Genomic DNA, 12,984 nt, shown 5'->3' on the forward strand with positions numbered 1-12,984 from the left:
TGCTGTATGCCTGAAGCTAATACAACACTGAATACCAACTATACTCCAAAAAAAAATTTAAACATAATACAAAATATTTCAGAATTCAGTCAAGGAGGTGAAACACTTCTACCCTGAAAACTCTAAAACACTGCTTAAAGAAACCTAAATAATTGGAAAACAACATGTTTAAATATATTAGAATGCCTAGTAATGTTCAAATAATAATACTATTCAGTAAAAATAGAGATTCATTTCATTCCTACTCAATCTGATTTTTTTTTTCTGAATTGGTAAAAACATCATAATATTCACATGGAATTCCAAGGGACACTGAAGAGCCAAATAGTATTCCAGATGTGTATTACTGCAGTAGCATAGACATACAGACCATGGAATAGACTTGAGAACCAAGAAACAAACCCTCACTTCTAATTTCACTTGATTGCTGATAGAAGTGCTAAGACTGGTCAATGGGCCAAGAACAGATCCAACAAATGGCACTGCTACTGCTGCTACGTCGCTGCACTCGTGTCCGACGCTGTGCGACCCCAGAGACTCTGGCAGCCTGCCAGGCTCCCCCGTCCCTGGGGTTCTCCAGGCAAGAACACGGGAGTGGGTTGCCACTTCCTTCTCCAATGCATGAAAATGAAAAGTGAAAGTGAAGGCGCTCAGTTGTGTCCGACTCCTAATGACCCCATGGACTGCAGCCCACCAGGCTCCTCCGCCCATGGGATCTGCCAGGCAAGAACTGCAGATGCAACAAATGGCATGTGCAAAACCTTTACAGTGGATCTTCCCTCATACCATAGACAAAATTTAATGCACAATGAATCAAGGCCTAAAATTTTGGAACTAAGCTATAGAACTGTAGAAGAAAAAAAGGCTGAATATCTCCCTGACCTTCGATTTGGTGCTGGAACCTCCGATTTGACACCTAAGGCACAGAAAACAACGAAAATCAGACACTGGCCTTAAAAAAAAACAAAAAATAAAAAACTTCCACGCATCACAGGACATTCTCACAAGAGTGAAAAGACAACCTAGAGGAGGGCAAAAATGTTGGAACACCATAGGCCTCCTATGGGTTTAATGTTCAGAATATATAAAAGATGCCAACAACAGAATGCAAAATTGGACCCAAAACCTAAACAGACATGTCTCAAAGAAGACATACAAATGGCCAACAGAATGTGAAAAGATGTTCAACATCACTAATTATTAAACAAATGGAAATTAAAACTACAATGAGATACCACTGCACATGGGTGAGAATGGCCATTATAAAAAAAATCTACAAACAATAAATGCTGGAGACAGTGTGGAGAAAATAGAGCCCCCTACACTGGTGGAGGGAGTGTAAATGGGTACACCCACTACAGAGAACACCACTGAGGTTCCTTATAAAACCATATACAGAACTACCCTATGATCCAGCAATCCTCCTCCAAGGCACACATCTAGAAGAAACTAGCATTCCAAAGGAAACCTGCACCTCAGGTCCACTGCACCACTGTTTACAATACCCAAGACTGGGAAGCCACCTAAATGTCCATCGACAGAGGAATGGAGAAAGAAAAGTGCAACACCTATTCGGGGAATATTACTTAGCCATTAAAAAGAATGAAGTAATGCAATTTGCAGCAAGAGATTTTCCTATTGAGTAAGGAAAATTAGACAGAGATGAAAGAAATACCACATAATATTCCCTGTATGGGGAATTTAAAAAGAAAGGATACAAGCTAACTTATTTAGAAAACAAAATAGACTCACAGACTTAAGAATGACTTATGGTTGCCAGGGGTGAAGGGCAGGGAGAAGGGGTTGCAGGGAGTCTGGGATACATGTGAACACACTCACTATATTTAAAATGGATAAGCACTAAATCCTACTGTATGGTATATGGAACTGTGCTCAGTGCTCTATGGCAGCCTGGATGGGAAAGAGTTTAGAGGATAATGGGCATGTGAATATAACAATTGTTATACATTGTTTTGGGATTAACCCCTTGATCATTATTACATGGTGCCCCCTTCCTTGTTTCTTGTCTTTTTTTTTAAGTTGTAAATATATAAGCACTCAAAACAGGAGCTCCTTAATATGTAAAGTAAATGATAATAGTCATAAAAACAGAAACAGTGACACACAACAGTGGGGGACTTTAAACCCCACTTTCATCAATCATCAGCCAGACGAAAAAAATCAACAAGGAAACACGGGCCCTAAAAGAAACATTAGACCAAACAGACTTAGTTGATATTTATAGAAAACAGAAAAGATCTTCTTCTATAGTATTCATGGAATATTCCCCAGGACTGATCACACCATAGGCCAAAATCAAGCTTAGGTAAATTTAAGAAAAGTGAAATCACATCAAGCATCTTTTCTGACCACAAAACTATGAGATTAGAAATCAATTACTGGGGAAAAAATATAAAACACATAAATATGTGGAGACTATACAATATGTTACTAAACGACCAATGGATCAATGAAAGAATCAAAGAGGTAATAAAAAAATAACTAGAGACAAGTGACAAATAAAAAAATAGCAAACCTATGGGACTCAGCAAATACAATCTTACCTCACAATAAAAATCTCAAATAAACAACCTAACTTTACATCTAAAGCAACTAGTGAAAAGAAGTAACAAAACCCAAAGTTAGTAAAAGAAAAGAAATCATAAAGATCACAGCAGAAATCAGTGAAATAGAGACAAAGAAAACAATAAAAAAAGATCAATGAACCTAAAACCTAGTTCTTTGAAAAGATAAAACAAAACTGATAAACCTTTAGCCAAACTTATAAGGAAAAAGTGGCAAAGGGTGCAAATCAATAAAATTAGAAATGAAGAAGTAACAATGAACACCACAGAAACACAAAGGATCATAAGATGACCACACACGCATACACAAAAACCATTTGCCAAAAAAAACGGACAACTTAGAAGAAATGGACAAATTCTTAGAAAGGCACAACCTTCCAAGACTGAACCAGGAGGAAACAGAAAATATGAACAGACCAGTCACAAGTGCTGAAACTGAAACAGTGATTTTTAAACTCCCCAAAACAAAAGTCCATAACCAGGGGGCTACACAGGCAAATTCTATCAAACATTTAAAGAGTTAACGCCTATCCTTCTGAAACTATTCCCAAAAATTGCAGAGAAGAAATACTCCTAAGCTCATTTTATGAGGCCACCATTACCCTGACACCAAAACCAAAGATACCACACACACAAAAGAAATTACATGCTAATATCACTGACGAACAGACACACAAAACACTCAACAGAATAGCAACAAACTAAATCCAACAATACATTAAAAGGATCACACACCACGATCAAGTGGGATTTATCTCAAGGATGCAAGAATTCTTCAATATCCACAAATCAATGTGACACACCACATTAACAAACTGAAGAACAAAAACCATATGATCATCTCAACAGATGCAGAGAGAGCTTCTGACAAAATCCAACACCCATTTATGATAAAAAAAAAAAAAAACACTCCAGAAAGTGGGCATAAAGGGAACTTACCTCAACATAATAAAGGCTATATATGACAAACTCAGACTTCCCTGGTGGCTTAGCCGGTAAAGCATCTGCCTACAATGTGGGAGACCCACTAGTATCATTCTCAATGGTGAAAAGCTGAAACCATTCCCTACAAATCAGGAACAAGCCAAGGATGTCCTCTGCCACCACCTTTATTCAACATAGTTTTGGAAGTCCTAGCCACGGCAATCAGAGAAGAAAAAGAAATGAAAGGAATCTAAATTGAAAAGAAGAAGTAAAATTGCCACTCTTTGCAGATGACATGATACTATACACAGAAAATCCTAAAGATGGTACTAGTAAACTACTACAGCTCATCGATGAATTTGGTAAATAAAGTTTCAGGGTACAAAATTAATACAAAGAAATCACTTGCTTTCCTACACACGAACAATAAAGGTCAGAAACAGAAATTAAGAAAACAATCCCATTTATCACATCAAAAAGAATAAAATACCTAGGTATAAACCTATGTAAGAAGACAAAAGATCTATACTATGAAAACTATAAGATGCTGATGAAAAGAAATAGAAGATGACACATATGGAGGGATACACCATGTTTCTGGATTGGAAGAATCAATACTGTCAAAATGACTACACTACCCAAGACAATCTACAGATTCAATGCAATCCCTACTGAATTACCAATAGCATTTTTCACTGAATTAGAACAAAAATTTAAATTTGTACAGAGTCACAAAAAACTGAATAGCCAAAGCAATCCTGAGAAAGGAAAATGCAGGTGGAGGGATCAGGCTCCCTGACTTCAGACTACACTACAAAGCCACAGTCACCAAGACGTATGCTGCTGGTACAAAAACAGAAATATAGATCAATAGAACAGGACACAAAGCCCAGAAATACAACCCCGCACCTATGCGCAATTAACTTATAACAAAGGAGGCAAGACTACACATTGGAGAAAAGACAGTCTCTTCAATAAATGGTGCTAGGAAAACTGGACAGCTACATGCAAAAGAATGAAATAATACCAGACACAAAAATAAACTAAAAATGGATCAAAAACTAAATATAAGGCTGGACATTATAACTCTTGGAGGAAAACATAGGCAGAACACTTTGACACAAATCGCAGCAAGATCTTTTTGAATTAACCTTCCAGAGTAATGAAAATAAAAACAAAAATAAACAAATGGTATTCAAACTCAAAAGTTTCTGCACAGCAAAGGAAACCATAAACAGAAAGACAATCCACAAAATAGGAGAAAATATTTGCAAACAAAGTGACTGACAAGGGATTAATCTCCAAAATATACACAAAACTGTTCATGAAGCTCTAGGTCGAAAAAACAAACAACCCAATAAAAAAAATAGGCAGAAGATCAGAGATTTCTGCAAAGAAGACATACAGATGGCCAAAAAGCACATGAAAAGATACTCAACATCACTAAATATCAGAGAAAAGGAAAGCAAAATACAGTGACGCATCACTTCACACCAGTGAGAATGGCCATCATCAAAAAACATGCGAACCATACACAGGGAGCTCTGTGATGATGCAGAGGAGGAGAACAGGTCAGGGAGTGGGGAGGCTCAAGAGGGAGGGGAGATATATATATATAATTATGACTGATTTGCACTGATGTAAGACAGAGATCCCCACAACACTGAAACAATTCTCCTCCAATTAAAAAATCGAAAAAATATGCAAACAATAAATGCTGAAGAGGGTGTGGAGAAAAGGGAATCCTCCTACACTGTTGGTAGGAATGTAAACTGGTATAGCCACTAGGGAGAATGTTATGGAGGTTCCTAAAAAACTAAAATAGAACTACCATATGATCCAGCAATCCCAGTTCTGGGCATATATTCAGAGAAAACCATAATTTGACAAGATACATGCACCATAATGTTCACTGCAGCATTATTTACAACAGCTGAGCCAAGGAAACCACCTAAACGTCCACCAGCAGGGGAACGGATAAAGAAGAGGCACATGTAGTAGCTCAAACGGTAAAGAATCTGCCTGCAATGCAGGAAACCCAAGTTCAACTCCTGGGTCAGGAAGAGCCTCTGGAGAAGGGAATGGCAATCCATTCCAGTATTCTTGCCTGGAGAATCCCATGGACAGAGGAGCCTGGTGGGCACAGCCCATGGGATCACAGAGAGTCGGATACGACTGAGCAACTGACAGTACCTACTGCTCCATTAAAAAGAACGAAATAATGCCATATGCAGCCACAGGGATACTACAGATTATCATACTGAATAAGCCAAAGTAAATATCATATCACTCATAAGCGGAATCAGATTTCTACAAAATGACACAAATGAACTTAGTCACGAAACAGAAACAGTTACAGATATGGAAAACAAACTTATGGTTACCAAAGGGGAAAATGGAGGGGGAGGGATAATCAGCAGTATGGGATTAACATGTACACATGACCATAAATAAGACAGATAACCAACGAGGACCCGCTGTACAGCACAGGGAACTCTACTCGATATTCTGTGGTAACCTATATGAGGAAAGAATCTAAAAAAGAATGAACACGTATATATGTATAACTGAATCACTTTGCTGCACACCTGAAACTAATTCAACATTGTAAATCAACTATACATGAATAAAATTTTAAAAAGAAAGAAAGAAAATAAACTCATGACAGTGCTCGTCTCTGGGGGGTACAATTATAGTGCCTTTTCACTTTCTCTGCTATATATTTCTGTAATGTTCTTATAATTCAACAATTCCTTTGTAAGGCAGAAGTAGTACAAAGAATATTAAAGGTGGGGGTGAGACAGACAAGAGGGAGAAGATGCCCAACCCCAGGGCAGCAGAGCCTGAGCGCCGGGGACGAACTGGGGGCTATCGTCGCGTCACTGCTACCCCCAAGTGCCCTCTACCTGGGGCTGCGACTGCTCTGTGGGCTATCTGGTTCTGGCAGAGGCCACAGGGGTCAGGTCAAATGTGACCCTCAGTGGGCCCATGCACCCTCCTGTTGTCCCCACGGCACTGCACTCCGAGGGTCTGGATGTTGAGGGCCCGTGGAAGTTGTGAGTAGGGGCAGAGCCAGGCCCACTTACCTGTGTGGAAGAATTTCCCTGAGTAGCCCAGGTTGAAAGTGAAGTTTGGGATGTGTGTCCGTAGTTCGTTCTGTGTATCAAACAGGGCCTAGGATAGGCAGAGTGGGGACAGTGCGGTGAGAGGAAGCCAGGAGCTCCCTGCTCCTCCCATGAGGGCCCACATCAAGGGTCTGGCTCCTACAGGACCAGCTACAAAGGCTGCAGGGCCCAAGGAAAAATAAGAATAGGGATGTCTGCACAAAAATTGTTAAAAATGTCAGGAAGGGAACAGCGGAGGATCACCTTGTGTGGGCATCTTCCAAGCATGGGGCCCTGTGTGACTGTGCAGGCCCCATTCCCACGAAGCCAGCCTGTGCTACCACCTCCACCAGGCCTCCGGCAAGACAAGGCCTAGACCCTAGCCTGATACTGCTGTGTCCTTGAGAAAGTTTAGCAACTTCTCCAGGCCTCAGTTTCCCTAGGTGTGAAATGGGGTTAACAACAGCTCTCTCACGGGACTCTAAATGAGATACTACATGTAAAACAGCCTGGCATTTTGGCAAATGATGAAAAATGGTAGCATTGTCATGTCTGAAGTCACTGCCACTGTTAGCCTCATGTCTTCATCTGTCAAATGAGGGGGATTTCACATCACTGGTGACTAAAAGGCTGATACCAAAGGACCACAACTTTTCTAAAGATATACTGTGTGTCCAGCAATGCAGCGTTTCCATGCACGGCACACTCAGTGCTTTGCATGTCAGAGAAGGGATGCTGACCCTTGTGAAACAAACATTCAGTTGTCCTCTGGAGTGGGGACTGAAAAAGTCCCTACCAGGCATGATGTGCAAGGCTGCTGGGAAACCTGCAAGAAGAGCCTGCTATCAGAACACTTTGCAAACAGAAAGTCCTGGCTCTCCTGGGGCCATGCACTACCTCATGGACATCCATGCCCTAGCTGTGCTGCCTTGGGCCAGTCACTTCACCTCTCTGAATCTTAGTGTCTGCCTCCATAAAACGGGATTTAAAACAATACCCATCTCACAAAGCTGCTGTGAGGATCAGATGAGGCAACACATAGAAAGGGCTGAGCACAGAGCCTGGCGCTTGCCAAGCCTTGAATAAAAGCTGCTGTTGGTATTACTTAAGTTGTACTGGACAGCCCGTACTGTACAAGTTAATGAGGCAACATTCATGTTTCTGAAAGAAAAGCTCAGTTGTCGCCAGTGCTTGGGACTGAAGAAAAAAAAATTTTTTTTTAACTGTCCATTCTGACTCAAAAAAGGATGCTTAAGGCAAATGGGACCTGGCTGCTGGAGGGCTCGGCAGTCTCCACTGAGCTGCATGCATGGAAGAGGGCATCTCTGTTGGTACTCTTCTACAGAAACAGCTCCAAACTGCTAGCATTCTTCTCACTCTAAAAATGGGGAAAATAAGAACCAAGAGGCCAAGTCTGGGGTTCATGGGAGACACAGTGAGCCTGGCAGCCTGATTTCCTTCTGGGGCCAACACTGGACCTCTCAAGGACTCATCCTGGACAGGGAGCAAAGACCTAAGTTACAGAGGAGAGAGCAAGGCTGGGCCACCAGAAGAATGACCTAGGTAGAAAACAGAGTAATCTGCTTTGCTGGAGGTGGATCGTGGCATCGTATGAAGCCTCAGCTGGAAGGCTCAAGAGGAGCTGTCGCAAAACTTTCTTCCAACAGAGGAGCCCTTGAGGAGGTGAAATCTCAGAAGCAGACACATAAAACAGCAATACTGCCCTGTCCTAAAAGTGGGGCAGAGGGCTCAGAGCCTGGCACCTGCACACGCCCCCGACCCCAACCCCAGCCATCCAGGCCCCTCCCACCCACCCCATCTTGTCATTTCACTGCTGAGGTTCAGACAAGGGAAGGGGTGTGCTCAGGTCACCCACTTAGGGGCAGACTGGGACTTGAACCCAGGTCTTGACTCCCCAGACACTGCCTGCTCCCCAGAAGCCTCTGCTCTGCTCTTCTCCTCTGGAGGTGTAAGGAGGAGCAGAGAGTTCACTCTGGACCAAGGAAAGGTCAACACATCCCCCTGCTCCTCACCCGGGGGCCCCACCCGCTATGGCCCTTTCAGGACCTACAGCCAATCCCAACATAGCACCCATGGGAGGAAAGCATTGCTGTAAAGTCTCTTTCACTCCTCCTCCTAACATCAAAAAAAAAGTCTTGGTTTGGTGCTAATACATTTCTAACTCTCACTAATCTCACATAAGAGAGGACAGGCGGTCAGTAGGCAGCAGTACTTCAGTAGAATTTAATCCCCTGTTTTGTTTTCACTGGATCTATTGTTATGGTTGCCCTCTATTTATGGCATGTGATACTGATTTCCCCATTTACACAAGTGATGTTGTTCCCTCTGCATATAACCCTGAGTAAAATAGTGAGTAGACGGAAGCTGTCTTTTAGAGAATGCTTAACGGTCTTAATTTGTAGGTGTCTCTTTTACAGTGAAACATGTGTAAAATTTCATGGCTTGCAAAATGCTTTTACATATAGTTAGTTAAGTTAGGTAAACATTTTTTGAATTAAATACATGCCTTCCACCATCTATACAGAGCTCAGTTAAAGTATGCCTTGTGTATGATTTAAGCTCTAATTCTTGTTTTATGAGTTTTGGAGGAGCTTTGATACTGACATACACATTTTTGAGAGTTAAAAATCATGTCTGGATTAAGAGGTAGGTAAACAACTCCGCACAGCTCCCATCTCTCAGTAGTTATGTTCCTGAGCCCCACATATCCAGATGCAAAATTCCTCTATATTCAGTACTTCAAATAATTTTAAATGGCTACCTGCTGCGAAGAAGACAATAGAACCAAATGGCCAAGGGAGGGGGACGGACAGCATAAAGGAGTACAAAGAGCAAAGTCACAGTGGGGACAGCAGAGGTTGATGGTGGTGAGGCCTCCCCTGCCCCCGCTGGCACCCCAGCCATACCTTCACGTCCTCCACCTTCATGCGTGTGCCCTCCTTGCCCACGAAGATGTCATCGATGTCCACCAGGATATAGCGGTCCAGAGGCAGTGAGAGGCGCTTGCCCGTGAGGAAGGCCACGGCATCGACGAAGACGAGTTTGTGCAGCCAGAAGTTGAGGTTGTTGCCAAAGAGGACACGCTGGATGCCGTCGTGCAGGCCCAGGTCCTGGACCACCGTGGCATGCAGCGCGGCGTGCAGCCCGGCGTCCGCGCCCAGGTGCGGGATGGACTCAGACGAGCGCGTCTTGGCCAGCAGCACCGGCTCGTAAGTGGAGTGGTTCGACTGGAACACGGTCCAGTCCTCGCCGGGCAGCACGCCCTTCTCCACCTCACTGGGCCGGGTCACATAGAGCAGCGGGGACTTGGGGTTGATGCTGCAGTCCTTCAGGCCCAGGTTCGAGTGCAGGAACAGGGGGAAACCTTTGAGCTGTGCGCTCAGCAGGCTGTTCTCATTGGCCTGCAGCAGGGAGGGGAAAGGAGGGGAGGGGAAAGACAGCCATCAGATCCACAGCCCCCGGGACCATGGAATCTCAGGTGTAATACTGAGATGGGCAGAGAACAGTAATGTCAGCAGTACCCGCTCTCATTCCTGGAGGCCTCATCACACTCCTGAGCCTCTGTGAACATAGCACACCCCACTCTGCCCATCTCAGTACCACACCAGCTCACACACGGGACGGCTTCCCAAAGCCAGGAACCAGGCTCGCATACTTCACGTGAAGAGGCCCTGTAATCCTCCCAGCAGCCCCACGATGGAGGCATCTCCGTTATACAGACAAGGAGACCAGTCCCAGAAAGGCTAGGTAACCTGTCCAAAATCACACACGGGAAAGCTAGCAGTGGAGCGCACAGATTCTGCCACCAGTCTGCCTGACCTTGAGGAAGTTATGTAACCTCCCCACGCCTCAGTTTCTTCTGCTATAAAACATGGCCAAGAATGGCAGCAAGTCCCTCAGGGCTGGTGGAGGAGAGTGAGCATTAATCCTGGCAAAGTGATCAGAACAGGACTGGCAGCATCACCATCGCGCCTTCAGTCTTCACATCAGCCTCTGTCATCCCGCTTCACAGGCAAGGACACCGAGGCTCCGAGCGCGGTGCCATCCTGGGTCACACAGTGGTCAGGATGAGCCGCACTGCACAGCCACATGGCTGACCCCAGAGCCCACCCACCTGACCACCAGGCTTCCTGCCTGGGCTTTCCAAGCTGGCTTTTGCCACACCATCTTTTCTTCAGGAGAAAGCCTGGGCGAATGCCCATGGAGAAGAGATCAGAGAGCAGGAGACTGCTGGAGGAGCAGGAAACTGCTGGGGGTGCAGGAGTAGACACTCCGCCGCAGAGTGCTCCCAACCCCTAGACGCCCCAGCACTCCCGAGGCCATGCCCCACAGGAGTCCAGCTCCCGGTGCCTCTGTCTCCTCCCAGGATCCACCGCTGCCAGCTCTCTGGGGACCTTCAGACAGTACCCAAAGCACCCTCTCCTTCCTCTTCCCTGGACTCACAGCCCCTGCCCCTTGTCCTTCACCCTCCCAGTCACATTCCTCTGGTTGTAGTACAATCTGTCTTTGTCCCTGTGCCACCTCCTTTGAGTCTTCTTGGCCTGACAAACTCTTGCTCATCCTTCAAAACCCAAAGCATCTCCTCTCTTCTCATCCCTGGGACCACATTAAAGCCTCAGCTGCAGCACTTCTCACCTCGGCTGCAGCACTATCTGTTCAGAGTCTCCCTGCCAGTCCACGCCCTCTCAAGGGCAGGGACGATGTCATTTCTACCTTGGATTCCTGGTGCCAGCACAGGCTTGACACCCAGTGGGAGAAAAGGCATATTTGATGAGTAACTGAATTTTTAAAAAGAAAGAACAGATCCCGAATACCTGGCACATGACAGCTATTCATTACACGTTTCATTTGTTTATCCCACAATTATTCACTATTCCAGGCACTGTGTTAAGTAACAGGCATGTGGTGAGAAAAACAGACACTGCTCCTGCCCTTATGAACTATAAAGGCAAGCAGAGAAGAGAGAGAGAAATCAAAATAGCAGAAATGTACATAAAACTTCAATGTGGCACAACTACACAGAAGAGGCTCAGAGCTCTAGAAGAGTAGGTAACTGAGCATAGTCAGCTAGCTCAAGAGAGGCTTCGCTAGGAAACAGACTTCTGAACTAAGATTTAAAGAATGAGTAAGTGTCAACTAGGGCAGAAGTGGGAGCCAAGTTCAAAGAACAGCAAGTGCAAAGGTCCTGAGATGGGACAGAGTGTGGCACAGTCAAGGAACATGGAAAGGCCAGCAGAGTGATCAACAGGGAGAAGAGGCAGAAAGGTCAGCTGGGGCCAGACCTGCAGGACCCTGGAGGCTGGAAGTGGCACTGGGAAGCCAACAGACTCCATCAAAGGGATCTGAACAGAGGGATGACAGGTTCCTATTTGCATTTTAAAGGTCCATCTGGCCACTGTGTGGGGTGGGACAAAGCAAGAGTGGACAAAGGGCGCCAAATGAGGTTGGAGAGGGAGGCAGGGTGGTGCGCTGGGCCGCCCTGGAGAGCTGGCCTGTGAGCGCCGTGCAAGGACACTTGCTGAGGGCCAAGCCTTGTGCCAGGGCACCTTTCAGTAATAACCTCCATGCAAAACTGCTTTTCTGTAATTCCCGTGAAGGCTCTGGAGGGCCCTGGCCTCACAAGCTGAGGTAAGGGGCCTGTGTTCCACTCTCCACACACCAGGAACACCTGCCAACTCCCCACCCTTGTGATGAGAGTCCCAAATTGAGAGGCCCCTCCCCCAGCCCCAGGGTCCCCAGGACTGTTAAGCCAGCACCGGGGACAAAGGCAGTGGGGGCCAGTGACATCTCAGACCCTGTCTATCACCTGCTGTGGCCGGGGAGGCCACAGTGGACCACAGGCACTGGGGGATCCCATTTCAAAGCCCCGATCCTGAACTGACTGCCAGGCGCTGGCAGCTCAGGCAGCTGGCCAGCTAGGACACGGCGAGGAAGGGAGAGAGCCAAGTCACTGGCTGTCCACCCCAGCCTGCAGTGAAAGCAACCATCTGGGAAGGGAAGGGAAAGTAAGCATAAGCATGGCAGAGACTGAACTCCCACTGTGGGCCTCGCCCCAAGGGAGGGGAATCCCTCCTGTTCTTCAGCACTGGGGACCCATACAGGAGACACCAAGTCTTCCAGTGGGGTCACCAGGCAGAGGAAGGAATAGCCCTGACCCAGGAATGGGAAGGCCTAGTACATGACACCCCACTCCAGTACTCTTGCCTGGAAAATCCCATGGACAGAGGTGCCTGGTGGGCTGCAGTCCATGGGGTCGCTAAGAGTTGCTTTTCTCTTTCATGTATTGGAGAAGGAAATGGCAATACTCCAGTATTCTTGCCTGGAGAATCCCAGGGACAGGGGAGCCTGGG

General features: G+C 45.5%; 1 protein-coding gene across 2 annotated transcripts in view; it reads right to left on the bottom strand.

Moving 5' to 3' along the window:
* NDST1 (N-deacetylase and N-sulfotransferase 1) overlaps nucleotides 1-12,984 on the bottom strand; it is an 88,136-nt gene that overhangs the window by 39,385 nt on the left and 35,767 nt on the right. For both annotated transcript variants that reach the window (XM_027545947.1, XM_027545948.1), the window contains exons 4-5: nucleotides 9,541-10,035; nucleotides 6,596-6,683 (exon numbers count right to left, since the gene is read on the bottom strand). In XM_027545947.1, coding sequence (XP_027401748.1) covers nucleotides 6,596-6,683; nucleotides 9,541-10,035 — 583 coding nt within the window. The remainder of the gene's footprint in view (nucleotides 1-6,595; nucleotides 6,684-9,540; nucleotides 10,036-12,984) is intronic.

Source organism: Bos indicus x Bos taurus, chromosome 7 (genome assembly GCF_003369695.1).
Source record: "Bos indicus x Bos taurus breed Angus x Brahman F1 hybrid chromosome 7, Bos_hybrid_MaternalHap_v2.0, whole genome shotgun sequence".
NCBI lineage: Eukaryota > Metazoa > Chordata > Mammalia > Artiodactyla > Bovidae > Bos > Bos indicus x Bos taurus.